Below are 20562 nucleotides of genomic sequence, written 5' to 3' on the forward strand. Positions count from 1 at the left end.
TATTGGTCTGAAGGATACTGGGCAGAAGAACCCTTGATGCCAACTGACTCTGGAGATTGCTAATACTTTTTTAAAATTATGATTTTTTTGGAGATTCAGTTGTGGCTCAGCTGTAACAAACCAGACTAGCATCTTTTAGGACATGGGTTCTACCCCTGGCCTTGCTCAGTGGGTTATGGAGGGTCTGTTGTTGCTGTGAGCTGTGGTGTAGGTTGCAGATGTGGCTGGGATCCTGCGTTGCTGTGGCTGTGGCATGGGCTGGCAGCTACAGCTCTGATTTAACCCCTAGCCTGGGAACTTCCATATGCTGCACATGAGGTCCTAAAAGAAAATAGAAAAAAAAAAAAAAAAAAAAAAAAAAAGTATGATTTTTAAAAAATATTAAGTCAGAATTTAAGAGACTGTCAATTAGTGACTAATGAGCATATAACATTATCCTCTTTTCCTTCAGAGTAAGCTATTTCCTTTTAAATTATAACATCTGAACTGTTGGTAGTTTAATATCCACTAATTTTGTTTAAAAAAATATTGCTTCAAGCCAGTATTCTGATCTTTTATTTCCAGTCAAACTTACAGCTAAGATGACACAGAGCTCCAATATTCAAGGATAAGTGGTAACTTTTGTTTTTATTTAAATAATGCCAGTCAAAATGTTTTACCAGAAAATAAAAAATGAGAGGGTGTCAAGTCATGAGGATCTATGGAGAGATGATAGAAGATAGTCTGGGCGTGAATGTCCAGCAACTGCCAGTTTGAGAAAAACAAAGCATTCATTCCAGGGAATGACAAGTATGCAATGTCGACACTTTCAAACATGGCAAGTTATTGTGAGATTTACAAGTGACAAATGTTGTGTGGCTCTATTTTGACTGCAGTACCATTTCATCCCACCTGTATGCTCAAAAGCATAAGGTCTTCATTTTGAAAGGTGGAGATGATCAAATTGTTTCCACTATCCTCCTGAAAGGTAACTAACATGCTGCTATGTTTAGAAATCTGATATACTCCTGCAGAGAGCAAGGCAGCACCTATACTTCTGCAAATGTCATTTATATAAGATACCCAGTCACAGAAATAGTCCTGAGCTTTTCAACCATGACAGTAGTCAAAGACATAAGACATTCAAACCCTTTTCTTTTTTTTTCTTTTTTTTCTTTTTTTTTTTTTTTTTTTTTTTTGCTATTTCTTTGGGCCGCTCCCGTGGCATATGGAGGTTCCCAGGCTAGGGGTCGAATCGGAGCTGTAGCCAACGGCCTACGCCAGAGCCACAGCAACGTGGGATCCGAGCCGTGTCTGCAACCTACACCACAGCTCACGGCAACGCCAGATCGTTAACCCACTGAGCAAGGGCAGGGACCGAACCCACAACCTCATGGTTCCTAGTCGGATTCGTTAACCACTGCGTCCACGACAGGAACTCCTCAAACCCTTTTCTTAATTGACTGGTCTTGAAAGACATGAAGATGCTACAAACCCAAATCAGCCAGCCCCTTTGTTGTTGCAGGTTGTAGAGACATCACAGGACTTCGAAGGTCGACAGTAGGGTCTGATTCGGTCTGGGTAGGATGTGGGCACAGGTGTAGATAGAGCAGGAGAGGATAAGGTGGGGATAATTGAGGTTAGAACTTGAAGATTTGGCTTGTTTCTCCAGAGGAGATTCATGTACATTGTTACTAATCAAAAGCCTGGCAATTGGCACAACATTGTAAATCAACTATACTTTAATTTAAAAAAAAGGGGGGGAATTCTCTGAAATTTTGGGGGGTCTAAGAATCTAAAGTTGTGCTTCAGGATGTAAGCATTTCTCCTAGCCTTAAATTAGATGTGTCGTGTTTCGAACGGAAATGAAACTAAATGGAAGCTTTCATGGTTTAAATTTCTTTTCTCAAGTAGGGATAAGCTGATATGTTTTTATTGCTAAACATTTGAGAACTTAAAAGTTGAAAGATGTAACTATTTTTATATCATACTTCAGAGCATGAAATTACTTTATATACAAACTTTCCCAAATTTACTTTCCAGCTTGAGGTTCATGGTTTAGTTTTGATCCAAGAAAACCAGATGCTTTCGTGAGGACAGCTTCCTCATTTGAAGGCCATGAAAATCACAAATTTTTTGTTTTGCTTTAAATTGAGGGAAAATATTGGGACAGTTTGAGGAGGGGGTGTAAGAACCTTGGAAAAGAAATAACATACTCAACGATCATTCACATTCTTGGCTCCCATATGATGTGTAGTTGGGTTTAGAGTACAAAATCTTGAGTAAAATAATTTGAGATATTTGCCCATTCCTAAAAAGGGATTTGCAAAGTAAATACATTAACTAATTGTATTTAAGAATTTGGTCCTTCATAAAACATTATTTGTTAATTAACCATAAGATTCAATACAGATTTAAGAAAATATAACAATTACTGTCATTCTAAATACACTTTACATACCACTGACTCAAGCCTCATGCATTAACCACAGATGAAAGAAGGAAAATGAAGAAAAATAGGCTAAATTGTTTTCTTAGCTAAGTAAGTACACACTTTTTATACACATAGCCTTTAAATCCAAGTGCCTTATGTGCACTATTTTGTTAAGCTACAGATTTTATCTCTTTATTACTGAAAATATGTAAACTATAACAAGAAGGAAAATTGGTGATTCTCAGAAACTGGGTGCATACAACGTTATATAACCAACCAGTTTCCAACCTTCAAATCAGAAGTTAGTCAAGGAAATAATAATGACCTTAGCCAATGGGAAAAACATTAACCCAGATTTCTCCCAGCTGCGCTTCTCCCCTTTGCGGCCTTCAGTAACTTCAATGGAAGTTTAGTGTGTTTAGGGAAAAAGATGGCCAGAAGAATCAAAACTATTCAACCAAAAAGGTCAACCTTCCAATTAAGTCTTGGGCCTGGATCATTTCAAGAATAGGGTTTATCCCTTCCAATGTTTTAGTGCTACAAGCAACATGGCTGACCAGCCCCAGCTCAAGTGGGGCTGGTATCACCCGTAATCCTGCCAAAGGGGTGAGTAAAGGGGAAAGAAAAAGAGTTGGCTGGCTTTGAAATGTACAAATCAAGCTATTAGTATTTCCTTAGGATTCCTTTTGATTTCCAACTCAAGCTTATGCTGACTGCAAGAGATAGGAAAAATTCTCAGAGAAGAGGAGTCTTTGATTTTATTTCATATAAGCACAGGGACAAGGAATTTTGACTTAATTGTTGCTCACAAAAAGTTGACTTTGCTTTTGAAGTTCTTGTGTGTTCCCTATTTAAAGTGAGACACTTTCATCAATCCAGCAGTAGCACTGGGCCTTCAATAATATGATATAATGACTTTTTCTTTCAGATTAAAAAAGGTCTTTCATAAATCCCTCTCCATTCTCTTATAAAATAATCAGCCTACATGTTTTCAAGGATTTTCCAAGTATATAATCTGAGTTACCTTCAACTTTTAGGCCTAACTGGCCTGAGGTCATTTTTTTTTTTCTAATGACTGCAGACACATGCTTTAGATCAGTTCCTATTAAACAGAATGGGCTGTGTGAAGTTCCTATCAACATGTTAAAGGAAAACATATCTAACCTTTAGCCATAAGATTTAAATAAAACCTGTTAATCTTTCTCTTATTTTCTTCCTAGTTAAGTCATTTAGGTCCAAGGAAATAAAATATTATGGTAATGGTCAAAGCATCCATGAAAATGCTGACATAAGTTCTTGATATCCCAGGTATTACTAAAGAGTGATATAGTAGGGCTATATGCTGCTCCTTAAAAAAGGCCAACTCCCACTAAAACCTCTAGTGCTCATTCCAGTACTGGAAGTCCTGAGGTCAGACAAGAAATGGCTTAATGCTGTCTCTTCCAGAATTTCGCCAGCTAGGCTGAACACATCATTCGTTTTTCCTGTAATTCCTAATGCCAAACAAACTTTGAGATATGCACGCCTGTTGATAGGTCTCTTTTTGTCTTCTTAATACAATGACTGGCCTATAGTGGAAACCCAATAAAAGGTTTTTGGAATGAATATATGATAACATATGGCTGTACTATCAGAGGTTATACAGATCATATTTGGTAAATATTTCAAATAAAACACCTTTATCTTCTGTAGTAGCTGTTGCATTCAAGTTCATGAAAAATGCTATTTCTTCTGAAAATTCACATATGGTAAGTTAGGAAAACATACCTTGAGTAGAAATAGAAGCACCTTTATGAAATATGAGAAATCTAAAAAGCAAGTAGATTTTAACAAACACAAATGTAACACACATTATAAAGGTATTACTTTATTGTCCTTGTCTCTGTTCAAAATGTTTTCATCATTTTCCAGCAGGATTTAGTTCCTGGATGTTTAATAATATTTAGCATTGAACAGAAATCTTTCTCCACTGATAGATCAGAAAGTAAAGGGAAGAAATTCTTAAAAAAAACCTTTCATGTTGAGAAAGCTGAGATGCTAAAAGTAGGTAGATGGTACTGAATTATACCAGAACTCTTGGCAAATAAATCTCATGGACAGAGGATTTGGTGCTGTGATTTTTGTCCGAGTAAACCGAGGATGGTCCAGGATATGACCAGTGTGGTCACAGTGGGATATTTGGCCACAAAAAGACAAAGAAATAAATTGTGCTATGAATTCTTTAGAGCTCTACAATGCGGATGACATTTGTAAATTCTTTATGGCTATAAAAAATGGATGATTGGAAATAATGTTAAGATATTGAATGTAGTAATAGTTTGCTGAGATGATGGATGTAACAATCCTGAGCATTTATAAAGTGGACTGTCTAATATTATATATGCATATCTCCATGACATGTTATAACACATGATAATTGATGAGGGAGAAAGCATAGGGGAAAAAAAATCAATTGTACATAAATGCTCCCTGAATTTAAAGTGCTGGCAACTTCTGCCTCAAGGAGAACTCATTTTCCTCCTTTTAAGCCAGTCATTTTTGAAAAACCTCAATTATAAATCCAAATTTTGGTCAGAAAAATGTGACCGACCACACTTGAAAAAGTAAAATGCAAAGTGAAAAATATCATTCTTTCTCTTCGGGTTTAAGTTGCCAGTAGGTTAGCTGCATGTCATTCACGAGCTGACATTATTTGGATTGGTTGAACTTTTATCATCCACAAAGACCAACTGCACTGTTACTTTAGTCAGTGTCTGACAATGCCAAAGAACAGAAGCTGCAGAACGTCCGCTAGACGATCTGGGCCAAACTATGGCAGGGATACATATGCTGTTATTTGCAAAGCAACTAATTACATTTTGCTCTTTTTGCTTTCGGATTCCTCCTTTTTGGATTGTGGACTTGTCCCATCCATCAATAAATCTGTGGCATCTTCCATGATTAATGGTGAATCTGGAGCAACTGTTCTTTGGGTAAATGCTGGCAAGGTAGGAGAAAAGAGAAAAAAATAAACCTAGATGAATATAAGTCCTGGGCTGACAAAACTGTTCAGTCATCACTTTATCTAGTTCTCTGTAAACTTTACATGGACTAACAGACCTTTAATGTAGGAATAAAGTAATTAGTTTACTATCTTTTTAAAAAAGCACATATATGTGATTTAATCTTGTTTGCTTTGCATTTGAAGAGTGAGGGTGAAAGAAGTGTATTTGGTCAGTATATAATGATATTGTGACACAGAATTTTAGAGGTAGCAATCTTAAGAATCTCCTTTTTATAGAATCTTCTTTTATACGCAATGGGAAACTGAGACTAAATCTGCTTGTTTTTCTGCTACTGCTCACCTCTTTTCTGAGCTCCAGATGCCTAAATCCAACTATCTATATGAAATCCTCCCACCTGGATTTCTAATCTCTGATACCGGCTTATCCCTTAATCTTCTTCATCGTAGAAAATGATACTCATCCACCCGATTTCTCAAACGTGGGTTCCTTCCTCCCTTTGGCCTGCCTGTTCCACCCATCTGATTGATTCATCAATTGATTGAGTGATTGATTTTTCTTTTCCATCTGATTTAAGAGTAGTTAAAATCTGAGGATTTTTACCTCCCAGTTCGCTGCAGTCCTTCTGCTTCACACCGTCTGCATTACCATCATCCCAGTCCAAGCCATTTTCTCTCTTCCTGTTTTCTTCTTGCCCCTTTCTCCACACACCAGAATTATCTAAAAAGTAAATCAGATTATGTCATTGTCCTGCACTAACACCCCCTACCCCTACCCGACCAGTGGCCTCCCAGTGAACCGAGAATAAAATCCAAAATCTGATGGCAGCTGAAGAGGCTCCACAGGGACCTCATCTACCATTCTCTCTCAGTCACGCCCTCCCTCCCTCCCTCTCTCTCTTCCAACGCTCCCTTTTTTCTCCCTGGTCAGTGTTCCTTCCACCCACTCCTCGGGAGGCTTTGCACGTACTGCTCCCTCTATTAGGGAAACTCTTCCCACCCAATTTTAACTCAGCTGGTTCTTCTTACCATTCAGGTTTCAGCTCAGTTGTAACCTCCTGATCACTAATATAAAGTCCTGGTCCATGTACTTTCTATTATTTCACCTTTATAGCACCTGTCACCACTTTGTTTATTGCCTTCTATCCATTTCTTTCATAAGATGAGGTGACCTTTCCTTCTTGGTCACTACTCTATCCCCACCCCACCCCCAGAGCCAAACAGAGAGCCTTGTGCATAGCCTCTTAAACCTTGCTGGAACAAGTAAATATACTTAAGGGACTGAAAAAAGATATTCATTTGGGGATTTTCTAGCTACTTTCTAGAAGGCGCTTAGAGAGTATATACCTTGTCAAATTGTAATAATCAGAACTCAATTATTAATATCTGACACCTAACTGTCAGTGAAAAAAACACTATCACATAAAGCGAACCTATAAAATGGAGAGACAGAAAGGTTGCGCTTTCATGAAAGAAATCCTATAAAGGACAAGAAATGATTTTACCTTATTAGTACCCCAACATTTTAATTGCTATAAACCTCTTTCATTTGATTCTACAGGTTTGAGGATGGACCACATATGAAGCATCTATTCAGTTAGCCAGGGAGGATCCTGAGGTACAGCACAGAAGTGAAAAGTATGTGTTCTCGCTGTGGATAATTTTTTTTTTTTAATCTAAGGGACTTAAATTCCCACTAAAGAAACCTCAAAGCACAAATTAAGAATACTAACTTTTCTTTTCATAGCAATGTAATCTGAGATACGGATGTGAAAAAAGTTCTTTTTAGTAACTTTTATTGTTTGGTTTTCCACAAATACTAAGTTAAATTAATATGTAGGATTCGCTTGCAATTCCTATAGTAATCCGCAGATAACATTTTCCCCCATGAAAAATCACAGTCCATTTTGGGGGGGATTATTTATTTATTTATTTAAACTTTACTTACAACATTGTTAGAGTTACAGAAAAATTGCAATCTGTGTTTATTTTTAAAACTGAGTTTATGTAGATACCAACTCCACAAACATTTAGCATTTGAATCTCAAAGAACTCGATCAAGATTTCGAAAAGTCATCGGTTTACTCCAGACCGCATTCAAATCCAGTCTGATCTCGGCCCCAGGAGTGAAGGCCCTGTCCTGAAGTTGTGTTCCTTTAGCCTAAAAGGAGCTATACATGGAGACCAGTGGTCAGTCACTACTTAGAAAAAGTAAAAATGACAGTTTCAAAAGCTAGCATTATGAGTCTCTCTTACTAAGCCCCCACTGTCTACGGGCTGCAGGTAATGGAATCCAAGCCCTCTAAAAGAGTGTCCTGAATCACAGCCATAGCATCCAGCCAGCCAGGATAAATTTGGTAGTAATCATGGCTCTAAATAATGGATTTCTCTGTTCCCATTTCCAATGGTAATATAAACTTACAATTTATACATTTCTTCCCTTCTTCCTGGCAGAAGGAATCCACCTTTTCTTGAATTGACCTGAACTACACAAAGCTGACATAAATTACTACTTAAAACAAACTTTCATTAATGCTGGATCACTTCAGAGACCACAAATTATGCAGTATTTCCCAATTTCCTTTGTTTTTTCCACGGTCAGTGATTCTACGCTTTGGTTTGGTCACAGTTTTGACAGGGCCCCTAAGTCAGCAGAATGAATGTCTTTGCAGCAACAGCACAGACAAAAGGGCCTCATCCAGCACCAATCCCAACTTGAGGAAGAAGGAGCCCTTTCTGTGGGCTCATAAAACTCGGGTCTGCCTCAGCATCTCAGTTACACCCCAGGTCTCCATACAGGTCTCCACTGCTCTAAACTCCAACCCCCAGCTTTCATGCTTCATTCAGAAGTTAACAAGAAAATCCAGCACTTGCTAGTTAGACATAAAAGCTGGGGTTTTCTTAGTAGCATTTTATTTTTATAAGATCCTTTTTAGCCAAAGCATATACACATACACATATCAGGTGGCACCAAAGGGCTACACAGAAAGACTGCAGTCTCTTGCCCCACCCATCCCAATCCCACACTCCTGCCCCCCTGGAGTCAACCACAATCAACTCTTTTAGCTTTATTTCCTGTATTTATTTCAATTTTTGTAAGAAAAAGAAGCTTATATTGCTATTTTCTGATTTATCATTTTTAGATTTATCCACACCCATCTACTTCCCCTCGACCCCATCCTCTTAATATAGTTACAACTGGACTTCTAGTTATGTCATTAGTGAATATATTATTATGGACTATGTAAATATGGCTCACACAAACCTAATAGGTCTACTAGGATAATTTTTTTTTTTTTGGTGCTCATTTTTCCCCTGGCGTTATTCATTGACCCATGTTTTTGTTTTTGTTTTTTATTTACTCTTTCTCTATGATCATTCTCAATTGTTTCTAATAGCTCAATTAGACCTGTCACATGTCTATTAGTAATTTTTCTAAGTGTTCAAAGGAATCAAATAATCAGTTATTTATTTCCTAAAGGTTTTCCTGATGGAATGTTTTCTTTCTTCCTTCACCATGAGAGAACTGAAGAACACAAGTATCCAGATTAAAAGCCTCCTCCACCTCCAAGCAAATAGTTAGAAAAGTGAATGAAACAAGACCTGCAGGTAGGGGGTCACAAAACTCACTGGGGTTAAAGGGACAATTCTGAAAGTTGCTGGGGGGTCGGGGGGGAGGGAGGGGCTAGTGGTGGTAAAAAGGATCAGTTCAAAGGAATGGGAGTCTAAACAAAAAGACACAAGGTTTTTCAATAGCAATACTGGATTTTGGAAGAAAATTGTGCTTCAGAAGGAAAGTCCTTTTTAACCTAGAACTTTATAGCCAGCCAAAGTCTCAGTTAGATGGGAATGGAAGTAAAACAAAAACTGAAAACATTTGCCTCCCATTCTTGGATGTGCTCCCATAAAAGAAAGAACTGAAACCAACAGAAGAAGGCCTGGAATCCAAGAACAATCAGCATCTATCCCACAAGAAGAGGGGGAAGAAAAATCTCAGGATGACCGCTAGGCAACAGCTACTTGTTGGGTGGCCAGTCATCTGCCTGTTTCTGGTCTTTGTTCTGTTTTCTTTGTTCCAGGACTCCCACTAATTGGGTACTGTCATTCTTGATTATTTGAATATCTTATAATCTCTTATCTCCTATTGTCTCATTCTTTCTTTTATCTTCTACTTTCTTTGTAATTTTCTCATCTTTGTGTTCTACCTTTCTAGTTCATCACATTTTAAATTTCTGAGACCTCTTATCCTATGTTCCTTTTTCATAGCATCTTGCTCTTACTTTTACTACATCCACTATTTTCTCATGTCTCTGAGAGAATGAATGATATTTTTAAAACATCATCTATTCCCTGTATTATCAATTTACTCTAGACTCCATTTTTCTCTGTTGATCTTGACAAATCTCCTTTTTAATTTTGGAGGTTCAAAAAAAATTACAGACAATTTCTCTAACTAAGCTGAAACTGTGCTACAAAAATGGAGAAATATTCAAGGTGATCCAAATTATTTCCAAAATACTGCATCATGAAAAACATAGAAAATTCAATGTTCTTCAGAAAAGCAAATAAATATTATTTCTAGAAATAGGTTTATTCAATCATATAAAATGATTAACAGGTACATGTGATTAAACTTTTTAAGGTATCCTTGAAAATGTGGAGGTAGGTAGTATGGGAGGAAAATAATAAAACTTGTCAAAATGGAGAAGAGTGGAGTTCCCGTCGTGGCGCAGTGGTTAACGAATCCGACTAGGTTGCGGGTTCAATCCCTGCCCTTGCTCAGTGGGTTAACGATCCGGCGTTGCCGTGAGCTGTGGTGTAGGTTGCAGACTCAGCTCGGATCCTGCGTTGCTGTGGCTCTGACTGTAGGCTGGCGGCTACAGCTCCGATTGGACCCCTAGCCTGAGAACCTCCATATGCTGCGGAAGAGGCCCAAGAAATGGCAAAAAGACAAAAAAAGACTATAATAAGTATTTTCTTATTCAAATTATGTTCTCAATGATATGTTTTCCTACACTTATTTAAATTTCTTTTTGAGCCAGTGTGTTTATACAGAAACCTATAATAGCCTGTGAGTACTATAACTTAGAGAAATGATCATAGCTAGTTACGAAACACCACTGAGTGAAAAGTGAATACAGTTTCTTTTATTGCCTGTCATAATATTAAATAAAATTCTAAAAATTTTGATGTTTTCCCCTTAAAGTCTTCTAACCATTTTCTTCTGGGTACCTTTCTAGAGAGCCTTACAGAAGTCATAATGGCAAAATTGAGTGCTAGTAGCACAATGACCTCTCTGTGCTCATATCATGGTGTGGTTTTTTTCCAGGCTCTTAAAAGTCTTAGTGAATGGGATACCATGATGTTTGATTAGGCTCTATGTGAACCCTCTTCTTCCATGTTCACATACATCAAACAGAACTGAGGAAATTTTTTCATTGCTTAATACAAAAAATAAAAATTTTATCTATGTGTATACCAAATTCTGAGGTACCATAACCCATCTGAGATATGATCTATATTGAAGGGTGGTTACCAGATTAGAATACCAGAGGGTTTATGAGGGTATATAAAAATCACTTGGTAGAATGGTTAGGATGGGGAAGGGAAATGCTTAGCTTTTGGAATAAAATAATCATGATATCATGGAAACCAAATCATTTATTGGGAACTGATAAATATTTATTCAATGAATCCATGAATATAAATCAGCAAAAATGAGAGTTATCATTTTTGGATTTGACCTACTTCTTTGTGGCCAATTTTCATATTTTGTTTCATAGCAACCTAGCTATTTTAAATGACAGTGTTGTCAAACCGAATGTACAAACTCTATGCCCACAGAAAAGTGAAGAGCTAAATGATTATCTAAATAAGATCTATTAACATTTGAGTCCCCAGTTGTTTGGATAAAAGTGGACTTAAAAATTAAAAACTCATACGCTCATTCATCTAACATTAACTGAGCATTTACTATATACTAAGTTCTACCAGGATGCAGAAGAAACAGTGTTGTGTAAAACAGACATAGCTCCTATCACCATGAAGTTCACTCTTCGATGAAGATAATCAGTAAAGAAAATGTCACTCAAATAACAAATAATTCCATAATTACTCTGAGGAAAGTTTTAAAGGAAAATTATAATGCATGGTGGGCACTCATAACAGAAACCATACTTAAAACTGTGAGTTCTAAAGGCTCCTTTAAAGACATTACACCCAAGGTGAAGCATAAAGGATGGGAGATTAGGTATCCTGGGTGAGCAGACTCACACCTTGTTGATGTTGATGAAATTTTATCAACATTTACAGTGTATTCACAGAATGAAATCAAGTGTGAATTGTATCCTTATCCTTTGCACAAAATTAGGTATTTTGAATAGTTCCATGCGAAGATTTTCTTTCTGATGGCTTGAATTTTATTACAATACCATCTAAATTCCTTACCTACTCATCCACATTACCAGAAATCTCTACATACAAAAAAATTTCTTAATTAAGATTATTACTTTGGAAAAAAAATTATTACTTTGGGTGATTCATTTTAAATTTTTATGAGAAGTGTAAGGTCTAAAAAAGAAGGGATTTCATATATTTTTAGTAAATTGGGTAATACTATAAATGTACTTGGGCATATTTCTCTGACTCATCATGAAAATATTTTCAAACTTACAACATGAATATTACTACCATGTACTGGCCTTTACACTTTAATCTTTCCATGAGTTGCATTTTCTTAAATCCAATTTAATAACAGGTACAGGACATCATTACTTACAGTTCAAGTGAGAAAATCGTGGACTAGACAGGAAGTGACTATGATCCTGCCAAGAGGATGACTGATCTAACCCATGAGCATGGGAACGTTCCACAAAGTCTCTGTCATCCTAAAAAAGAGAGCACAGCCTTTCAGTTCAAATGATTGCAAGATGAAAGTATCTGGATTCACTTAATGTACTGAAAATAAAGTCAAACCTCAAGACACAAACTGTGTTAGTTATACCACAACTTAATATAACTACAATCCTTGTACAAAATAAAATCTATGGATGTTAAAGAAAATACGAAAAAAAGATGGAAATCACCCATATCTGTAACAGCATTACTTATTTCTTTCCAGTCTTTTTTCCAATGGATTGACCTTGTAAGCACTGCTGTAAAACTTTGTGTTCTTCATTTATTTACATTTAATAATATAAACATTTTTAAGGTCATTTTATTAACCTTTAGCTTATATGTTACTCATATTCTGTCTAGTGAATATACAATGCTTTACTCAGCTATTACTTTTCTGGGCATTTAGGTGGTTTCCAATGTTTTATTCTTATAAATAACACTGTGAGGAATATCTTTAAATATATAATCTTTCCCATATTTAGGACTATTCCTTATGACAAATTCTTGGTTGGAAATACTCGGTTAATAAAAACAAGTTGATGTTTTTAAATACATTTACCTCGACTTCTTTCCATAATGATTATGAAAATATTCTTACTCATTCGACAAATATTTATACATAAAAATGAATACAGAAAAAGGTCCCTTTCCTCAAGGATTGTGTGAATGTGTCCTTTTTCCCAAATCTCAGCTGAAAAAGGGAATTAGGGAATTATGTCTTTGAATAATTTTACTAACTAAATCAGTTAAAAAACAGATGCTTTAATATACTTTTCCTTGCTAAATATTAAAAATTGAAGTTTTTTCTCTTAAATGTTTTATATTTACTGTATTACATTTTTTCTTTCTTGAACTCATTCATTCAGCAACCACTTATTTGGCAACTACTATGTCTCAGTCAAAGAGTGAATAAAACATTAGGGTATGTGATGACAAAATATTCAGGACTGCAGGAGAGAAAGGCATTAAATAAATGATACAAAACACAATATAGTTAAAAACATGACATGAGCTATAAGAAGAAGAATAGGAAATAATAGGAAGAACTACATTTAGTGAGGTCCAGAGAAGTCCCCTTTGGGAGGTGATATTTAAGGCAACATTTGAATGCTAAATATTAATTAATGAATCAGCCCAGTGAAAACTCATAGCTGGTGGAAGGAAAAGTGGGAGGTATGGAGGAGCAGGAGAGGGCAGAGGGGAGTGGGGTTGCAGACTTCTACTAAGGTGCTGAGGTGAGAAAGAGTTTGGCGTGTTTGATGAACTAAGGAAGGCCCTGTGGCTTAGGCACACTGAGCCTGGAGAAATGGTTACAATGAGATTGAGAGATGGGAGGTGGATTGGCGATTTTTTAACTTGTACAATCAGAAGGCAATCAAGGGTTTTAAGGAGAATGATGTGTATGTTTTTTTACTGAAGCATAGTTGATTTACAATGTTGTGTTAATTTCTGCTGATTCAATTATATATGTGTGTGTGAGTACATATACATACATATATATATATATATATATATATATATATATACACACACACACACACATTCTTTATTCTTTTCTACTATGTTTATCATAGGATACTAGATATAGTTCTCTGTGCTATACAGTAGGATCTTGTTTTGTTTATCCCCTCCATGTACAATACCTTACATCTGCTAACCCCAACCTCCCACTCCATCCTCTCCCAACCCCCTTCCCTTTGGCAAACACATGTCACTTCTCTATGTCTCTGAATATGTTTTTGTTTTGCAGATAGGTGTCATATTTTAGATTCCACATAGAAGTGATATCATATGGTATTTGGCTTTCTCCTTCTGACTTAACTTCACTTAGTATGATAATCTCTAGCTGCATCTTTGTTGCTGCAAATGGCATTAAATCATTCTTTTTTATGGCTAAGTAGAATTCCACCACATACATGTATCACATCTTAATCCATGCATCTGTCCATAGACATTTAGGTTGTTTCCATGTCCTAGCTATTGTGAATAGTGCTACTATGATCATAGGGGTGCACGTATCTTTTTGAATTGTAGTTCTGTCAGGAGTAGGATTGCTGGATCATATGGTAACTCTAGCCTTAGTTTTCTGAGGAACCTCCATACTGTTCTCCATAGTCATTATACCAATTTACATTGCCACCAATAATGTAGGAGGGTCCCTTTTCTTCATGTCCTCTCCAGCATTTGTTATTTGCAGACTTTTTAATGATGGTCATTCTGACTGGTATGAGCTGGTACCTCACTGTAGTTTTGAATTGCATTTCTCTAATAATTAACAATGCAAAAGGGTTTTTCCTTGTGCTTATTGGCCATTTGTATTTCTTTTTTGGAAAAATGAGGAAAGACAAGCTTTGATTTGTATTTCTCAAAGATTACTCTGGCCTCTTGCGGAAAACAGACTGGAGCAACACAAATGTTGAAGGGCGAATATCAATTAAAAGCCTGTAACTGTGGATTACTGTGCGATCAGGGGAGAGAAAGGGATCAAGATCGGGGCCCAAAATTCCACAAGAAGCCACTGGTGGTTAGGTGGCCCAAATAATTCCTCAAGAAAAGGCCCTATATATAGTTTTGATGTACCAAAAAGGAGTTTAGGTTCATTTAAGAAGAAAGGCCTGAGATTTGTTTTTATATTTCTTTTTAGGGCTACACCCATGGCATATGGAAGTTCCCAGGCTAAGGGTTGAATCAGCTAAGGGCTACACCACAGTCACAGCAACTCGGGATCTGAACTGCCTCTGCAACCTACACCACAGTTCACGGCAACGACAGATTCCTGACCCACTGAGAGAGGCCAGAGATCAAACCCACATCCTTATGGATTTGTTTCTGCTGTGGCACAAAGGGAACTCTCAGACTGAGGTTTTTAACCAAGCAACTTATAGTTTTCACTAATTATGAGAATTTCATAATCAACTGGAAGTCATTCATTATAGGATTACTAGAAAGTAAAGGATATACAACTGACTCTTGAACAACATGGGGTAAAGGGCACCAACCCCCCATACAGTCAAAAATCTACGCATAACTTACAGTTGGCCTCTGTATCCATGGTTCTGCACCCATAGATTCAACTAACTGTGGATTGTATAGTACTATACTATTTACTATTGAAAAAAAAATCTGCGTATAAGTAGACATATGTAGTTCAAACCCGTGTTGTTCAAGGGTCAGTTGTATTAAACTTCCTCATTTTCTAGATATAAAAAAAAGAAATGTGAGTAGTTAAGTCAACAACTTTAAGGAGAAGAGTAACACTCCTAAATTGCATGTAAATATTAAGAGTGTCAAAGTATATGAAGCAAAATGGATAGAATATAAAGAAAAAAATAGACAAATCCATAATTATAGTTGGAGATTTCAACATTCCTCTCTCAGTGATTGATAAAACAGTAGGCAGAAAATCAGTAAAGATATAGCAGCACTATCAACCAACTAGACCTAACTGACATTTACAGAATAATCTACCCCCAAACAGCTGGTTACAAGTATTTTTCAAGTACACATCAAACATTCTCCAAAATAGACAACATTCTAGGTGGTAAAATAAATCTCAATAAATTTAAGATGTCTAAAAAGATACAACGAACTTCTTTGCAGAGCGGATACTGACTCACAGACTTTGAAAAAACTTATGGTTTCCAAAGGAGACAGTTTGGGAGGTGGGGGGATGCACTGGGGGTGTGGGATGGAAATCCTATAAAGTTGGATTGTGATGATCATTGTATAACTATAAATGTAATAAATTCATTGAGTAATAAAAAAAGAAAATAGTATAAAAAATAAATTTAAGATGTCTAACCATGATGAAGTGAAAGCAGGAATCAACAACAGAAGGATAGCTGAAAAATTCCTAAATATTTAGAAATTAAACAACATACTTCTAAATAACCCAGGGATAGGTCAAAGAAGATATCAAAATTAAAACAATATTTTAACTATATGAAAATAAAGGCATACTTTATCAAAATTTATAGGAATCAGCTAAAACAGTGTTTGGAGGGAAGTGTAACATTAAATGTGCTAAATTCCCACCTTTAAGAAACTAGAAAATGAAGAGCAAATTAACCTAAGTAAAAGGAAGGAAATAATAAAGATAAGAGCAAAGATCAATTAACTAAAAAGCAGAAAAATAGGGAAAAAAATGAAACCCACATTGGATTTTTCTTTTTTAAAGATCAGAATATTTAAAAACACCTACTCAGACTGATTATGAAAAAAAGAAGGAAGATATAAATTGACAATACTAAGACAGAAAGAGGACTATTACTGGAACATCTATAGACATTAAGAAGGTAATTAGGAAATATTATGAACCACTCTGCCAATAAATTTGACAACCTAGATAAAACAGATATAAACAGCTTTACTATATGTTATTCAGTCATTCTAGGAGCCTATGCTAATAAATTAAAAATATGGACAAAGATTTTTATACTAAGATATTTATTAGAAGATAATTTATTATAGAAAAAAACTGAAATCAACCTTAAATTTCCAGCAACAGGAGATGAGGAAAATAAACTATGGCATAACTATAATGATGCAGATGATAATAAATAAAATTCCCATATATATATATATAAAACATGAAAAAGGGAGGAAATAAAATTATCAACAAATGGTGACTGCAATATAAAAAGATGTTTATAAATAAGGGTATAGGAGTTCCCGTCGTGGTGCAGTGGTTAACGAATCCGACTAGGAACCATGAGGTTGCGGGTTCGGTCCCTGCCCTTGCTCAGTGGGTTAACGATCCGGCGTTGCCCTGAGCTGTGGTGTAGGTTGCAGACGCGGCTCGGATCCCGCGTTGCTGTGGCTCTGGCGTAGGCCGGTGGCTACAGCTCCGATTCAACCCCTAGCCTGGGAACCTCTATATGCCGCGGGAGCGGCCCAAGAAATAGCAACAACAACAACAACAGCAACAAAAAAAAAAGACAAAAAAAAAAAAAGGGTATATAGGAAACACCATACCTTTCAATTAGGTAAATAGATTTTATTAAATATTTGGGTTATTTATTTTTTTAATTTCCTCTATATTTTCCAAGTTGTGCCATATTTTTAACAGTCATGTGCCAAGAATTCCTGTATAATTAAAAATGTAATTTTTTTGGGGGGGGTAACATGAAAGATATAGTCTTAGCTTTGATGCCAGTTGATTTTGTTTTAGAAATTTAAAACCATACCTTTTGGGGAGAATAAATAGGGTTTGAATATCTTTGTGTTCTTCATCCTTCTGGTAGGCACTTTCTAAAGCTGTCATTGCACCATCTGTTTTACTCAGCAAGGCACCCAGACCTACATTTCCACTCCTGTCCTTTCTCACTGTCTTTCTCAGTCTAGGTGTCAATGAACAAAAGTTGAGTGTGTTTATTTTCCCTTACTTTAGTCAGACCTCTACATCATAAGCATCCAAACATCTTTCAGTGGGAAACCATTTATTATGCTTCTCTCTTTCACACTTCATATAGAAACTATGATTAAATGGAGATTTATAGCATTGATTGAGAGCATAACCTTCCTTTCTATCTGTTCATCTTACAACTCCACCACGGCCCTTAGTGTTTCACATCTGAACTATAATAGCCAGATCCATGGCTCCACCTCTAGTTGTCCCATGTCAGCTCATTATAAAGTAGCTGTTGGAATGAATACACTTGGGATTCAATGAATAGTTGACCTTTGAACAACACAGGTTTGAACTGCATGTGTCCACTTATTTTTTCAATAGTAAATACTATGGTACTACGTAATTTACTGTTGGTTGAATCCAAGGATGCAGAACCATGGATGTAGAGGTCTGACTAATAGTTATACGTGGATTTTCAACTGCACAGAGGGTTGATGCCCCTAACTCCGGAATTATCCAAGGGTCAATTATCCAGGCTTCCAACAATTTATAAGTCTTCAAAAGATTGGCAGAATCTCCAAAGTTACCTTGAAATATAACTAATGAAATGAACCCTAAAAGAAGATCCTAAAAGAAAAATATTTCATTATCCCTTTGAACAATCAACATATCAGAATATGAAAACAGTACCTTCATATTCTCCAATTACACACTGAAATTTAATTTGTGGAATTTCTATATAAGTAAATTTTATAGGGAGACTATAAGATAACTTTCTAATTCTTAACTGCTTTTCAATTAAATACTTAAATATTAAAAAGGAAATAATGGTTAAAAAGGAAGATTCTTTGCAATTTTAGTAATCCTGGTGTTTGCTTTTTGCCAATTCTTATATCCTTAGCACAGGAACCTCTTTCTATTACTGTCTTAAGTCTCAACAAGCTATTTAGCCAGAATTCCCTGCAAAAATTCCACTGGGTGAAGGAACTTGCATTTTCTAATATTTTCCCTGGGTTTCTTCCACTGCTCTTTCATAACCTACATTGTAATTGGTTTCTTAAAAGTTGTTCCAACCCGAGTAAATCTTTTGGCTAAACTGATCTCCAATGATTAATATTTAATGATGCCCACCAAGCATTTTTCTCTCAGGAATATTATAAGTTCAAAGTTTAGAAGACAAATGATACATTTATTTTTTTTTTTAATTTTAAGTTATCCAACTGTTCCCCCGGAGAAAAGGAAAAAACACTTATGTGTTTCTGAATCTGTGTCAGAAATGTTTTCCTGAATTTGTCGCTAGCTTAACAATGCACTGTTCCTGTATTTGCTCCCCACTCTTAATTCCCAAGTGTCCATCAGTGCTAGAAAAAGCTTAACCTTTTTCTCAGTAAAATTTATTCCTACTTTAAAGTTCAATCTGGGCAGACAGTCTATTTAAAGTCAGCCCCCTATAACACAATCTGCATGGCTGTTATTATACAGCTTTCAATGTCCATGAGGGTGAGGCTTCGATCACCTCTATCTTTTTATCTACTCACCCCAATATTCCACAATTTAGCACAGTGCCATCTTCATTAAGGAACTCAATAATGGTCATATATAATTATTTCTTGACCATAGTACAGAAATTAAAGTTTGCTATGTGGAGTTGGGAAGTAGGACACTACTGCTCTCACATTCTCAGTTTCTTCATGCAAGAAAATAAAGGCACTGGACCATATCATCTCTAAGTCTTCTCAGTTCTAACATTTTGTAATTCTTATCTATCTGAGCATAACCATTGAAAAGCAGTACGTCTAACTATGCAAACTACTTTTTCCAAATTTACACATTAATGTTATATATCTGATGCTATACTCACCACAGACTCATGAAAATACTGTGCTAAATTAGGCCATTTGATAAATTTACCTTTACCCAATTATTGGTTTATTGAATAAAATTTAATATTCCTAGTGACTCACTAATGAAAAAGATCATACTCAGTTTTTTTTGTTTGTTTTTCCCATTTAGGACTTGACTCTGCATGACTCTAATGCATTTTCAGAAACCAAACATATTCACAGTGGATAGAAATTTGCCTTAAATAAAGATACCCAAAAAGATGTGTCACTGAGAGTTCCCACTGTGCTTCAGAGGTAACGAACCTGAATAGTATGCAAGAGGATGCAGGTTTGATCACTGGTCTCGATTAGTGGGTTAACGATATGGCCTTGCCATGAGCTATGGTTTATTCGCAGACAGGGTTCAGAAACTGTGTTGCTATGGCTGCGGTGTAGGCCAGCAGCTGCAGCTCTGATTTGACCTCTAGCCTTGGAAACTCCATATGCCACAGGTGCAGCTCTAAAAAACAAAAAACAAAACAAAACAAAACAAAACAAAAAGGCTGTGCCTCTGATTTCATAAACAAAGGCAGAAACAGAAACAAAGATGTTTTATAATGATAGTGCCTCATTGGAATCAGTGCTTATTCTCTCAAAGTGACTATTTTAAAGAAAACAATGATTGTTTGGATGAATATGTTATGACATGTTTATTACAAACTAGTAAGATATTTAATTGGGGAGTTCCCGTCGTGGCGCAGTGGTTAACGAATCCGACTAGGAACCATGAGGTTGCGGGTTCGGTCCCTGCCCTTGCTCAGTGGGTTAACGATCTGGCGTTGCCGTGAGCTGTGGTGTAGGTCGCAGACGCGGCTTGGATCCCGAGTTGCTGTGGCTCTGGCGTAGGCCGGTGGCTACAGCTCCAATTCAACCCCTAGCCTGGGAACCTCCATATGCCGCGGGAGCGGCCCAAGAAATAGCAACAACAACAGACAAAAAGACAAAAGACAAAAAAAAAAAAAAAAAGATATTTAATTGGTATTCCTTATGTATCTAGTATTTGGTATCAAGAATTTTG

The 20562-nt window shown here is 36.3% G+C and overlaps 1 protein-coding gene and 1 long non-coding RNA gene across 14 annotated transcripts in view; one reads left to right on the top strand and one right to left on the bottom strand.

Annotated features, from left to right (window-relative positions):
* The window catches only part of CEP128 (centrosomal protein 128), a 414346-nt gene continuing 398051 nt past the window's right edge, over positions 4268-20562 (bottom strand). For 12 of the 13 annotated variants that reach the window (XM_021099567.1, XM_021099565.1, XM_021099569.1 and 9 more), the window contains 3 exons: positions 12193-12301; positions 6019-6135; positions 4268-5392 (listed from right to left, as the gene is read on the bottom strand). In XM_021099567.1, the coding sequence (XP_020955226.1) occupies positions 5265-5392; positions 6019-6135; positions 12193-12301 (354 nt within the window). In that variant the 3' untranslated portion in view covers positions 4268-5264. The remainder of the gene's footprint in view (positions 5393-6018; positions 6136-12192; positions 12302-20562) is intronic. The other variant, XM_021099564.1, reaches the window with a different exon arrangement.
* LOC100157061 lies at positions 5291-10185 on the top strand. The gene is made up of 3 exons (XR_002346021.1): positions 5291-5400; positions 6976-7052; positions 8896-10185. It is a non-coding gene; the product is annotated as an uncharacterized LOC100157061 (long non-coding RNA).

This window comes from Sus scrofa, chromosome 7, assembly GCF_000003025.6.
Source record: "Sus scrofa isolate TJ Tabasco breed Duroc chromosome 7, Sscrofa11.1, whole genome shotgun sequence".
Lineage (NCBI taxonomy): Eukaryota > Metazoa > Chordata > Mammalia > Artiodactyla > Suidae > Sus > Sus scrofa.